At 40.4% G+C, this 2,304-nt stretch overlaps 1 protein-coding gene across 1 annotated transcript; it reads right to left on the bottom strand.

Moving 5' to 3' along the window:
* Positions 1–344: 344 nt before the first annotated feature.
* On the bottom strand, positions 345–1,979 carry LOC149846480 (protein MOTHER of FT and TFL1-like). The gene is made up of 4 exons (XM_089998022.1): positions 1,782–1,979; positions 1,068–1,129; positions 922–962; positions 345–604 (listed from the first exon to the last, which is right to left on the bottom strand). Exons 1-4 carry the CDS (start codon positions 1,974–1,976, stop codon positions 384–386), a joined length of 519 nt encoding a protein of 172 aa, XP_089854148.1. The 5' UTR covers positions 1,977–1,979; the 3' UTR covers positions 345–383.
* Between the last annotated feature and the right edge of the window lie 325 nt (positions 1,980–2,304).

A 2,304-nucleotide genomic window follows, 5' to 3' on the forward strand; every position in this document is an offset into this window, starting at 1 on the left:
ACCTCAGTGTGTACACAGCTGCTCCCCTTCACTGTGGACGTAGCCTAATAAGCAGAAGCGCATACTCAAGTGCGCATGATACCACTTGACATGAATCGCATCAGACGGACTCAAGTGCACTCAACAACCTCTCCCAAATCCAGATTCTGAGATGGAGGGCAGTAAAGAGATGTGGCACAGAAAGAATTAACTACTAACTAAGAATAGTAAAAGAGACACAGATATCAACCCGAAGTTCCAAACATAAGTTTGCGTTACAAGAGGCAAAAACTAAGACTATGAAGTAATTAGGGAGGGAAAACCAAAGCAGCAGCAGCTTAAACGATATCACAAAAAAAAAAAGTGAACATAGACAGGGGGATGCAAATATTATAGCAAAACTTTTAGTGCTTCTTATTTGCAGGCTCCTTGTGGGCGTTGAAGTAAACAGCAGCAACGGGAAAACCCAGCCCATGCTGTGCAGCGAATGCCCTCGTGTTGAAGTTTGCCCGTGTGGGTGGCGCAGTCAACGTCGTCGCCGGGCCTTGCTGTCGAAACAGCACAAACACGTACCTGTGTATCCCAATTGGTGGCCGCGGGCCCATGTACGGCAGAACCACCCTCCCTGCCAACGTCCACAACAAAGCGTTAAAACCAAATAAAATCTCTCTCTCTCTGGATGATACATCTTTTTTTTGTTTCCTTTTCTTCTGACAATCATAGATGTTGGATCTTTCATCTATTAAAATATGCAAAGTTAGAAATCTCCAGATCTGGAATCGATTTCATCAAGTATAAAAGAAATGTTATGCAAATTGTGCATTGCATTGTTTGAATGTCACCAATGCACATGAATTAATCAAACGAGCAAACAGTCCAACTTCCTCTTGCTAACCTGCTTGTCATGTGCTATAAAAAAAATCAACAGAAAAAACTTAATACCTTGAGAAGGACCGGTAGCTCCAGGAATATCTACCACTATCCTGCATACATAAACACTACAAAATCAACAACAATACTCCCAAAAGAAAAAAAAAAACAAAAAAGAAGGGAAACAAGAAAAAAATATATAAAAAGAATATTCATACCAATGAACCCACTCACGCATGGTAGGCTCACTTGGGCTAGGTGCATCGGGGTCAGTCATGACCTACACAATAAAATTAGAAGTAATGCATGGGTTTTGCAATATTAATGGCGTACTAGAAATATAGAAATAACACGAGGGAGAAGAAACAACTAGGGCTAGCAAGCACCTCGTTCAGTCTCTCTCTCACTCTCTCGCTCTCACACACATATACAGAGAGACGGTTCTTTTAAAAAGCGTACTTGCATGTGTTCTTTGCTTAATCCAAAGATCTAGATGTGTGGATCATTACTTATTTATTGAAAATCATGCTTTAGATCAAATCAATTTAACACGAGTTCTTGATTTTTAGTTAAACAAGTTTTCAGTGCAAAACAAACCGTTGATTTTTTTTTTGTTGAGCTAAAAAAATACATTTAAACATAAAAATTGTTTATACTATGCATGCTCTCCACTAACTAAATGGAATATAGAGATCTCATCGATGAACTTAAATAAAAAAAAAACATGCGAGTATACTTTTTAAAAGGACCTGCAGACGGTTGGAAGCTATATATATATATATATATATATATATATATATATATATATATATATATATATATATATATATATATATATATATATATATATATATATATATATAATGACCTAAAAGTGAGCACACAAGGAAGAGGAAGAAAAAGAAAGAGGGAGAAAGGAAGAAGAGATGTACCAAGGTGTAGAGTTCGTGCACACGGCCAGTAATTCGGATGGTTGGTGGGTGAAGAGTGAGCGAGGGTTTGATGCCACCGCCATTAGTGACCTGCTTGTTGGCGTAGCAGACAGAGATGCGGATGCTGGGCACGAACATATCAATGACCTCCCCAACAACCCTCCCCAACAACAGTGGATCCACAGACGACGCCATTTGCGTTAAGCCCGTGTGCAACAGTAACAACACAAGGGTGCTCCAAGTGGAGGATGGGGGCGTCGAGACCAGTGTGACTTTGTGGCAAACAGAGGGAGAGGAGAGGGGAAAGGGCTAGGAGGTTGGTTGGGGTTTAATAAAGGACTAAATGAGTAATAATGAAAGGATGAGAGAAGGGCATGCATAGGCGTGAGTGGTCACGTCGACCGCAGAACGCACCATGTGGTGCATGGTAACGGCAGCTGCTCTCAGTGGGGCCTGGCTTTCTTTGACACTTGCCTTCACAAATTTCCTTTTGGAGTTATTTTTTAGGAGAGTATCTTACCAG

Source organism: Nuphar pumila, chromosome 2 (assembly GCF_984573655.1).
Source record: "Nuphar pumila chromosome 2, dmNupPumi1.hap1.1, whole genome shotgun sequence".
Taxonomy (NCBI): Eukaryota; Viridiplantae; Streptophyta; class Magnoliopsida; order Nymphaeales; family Nymphaeaceae; genus Nuphar; species Nuphar pumila.

What these genes read in the sequence shown, in the direction of transcription:
- LOC149846480 (XM_089998022.1), bottom strand. Translation starts at nt 1,976, where the DNA reads ATGGCGTCGTCTGTGGATCCACTGTTGTTGGGGAGGGTTGTTGGGGAG. An exon ending in ATGCGTGAGTGGGTTCATTG is followed by an intron (nt 963 to 1,067) that starts GTATGAATATTC and finishes TTATGTATGCAG; the next exon opens with GATAGTGGTAGATATTCCTG. An exon ending in AGCTACCGGTCCTTCTCAAG is followed by an intron (nt 605 to 921) that starts GTATTAAGTTTT and finishes GGACGTTGGCAG; the next exon opens with GGAGGGTGGTTCTGCCGTAC.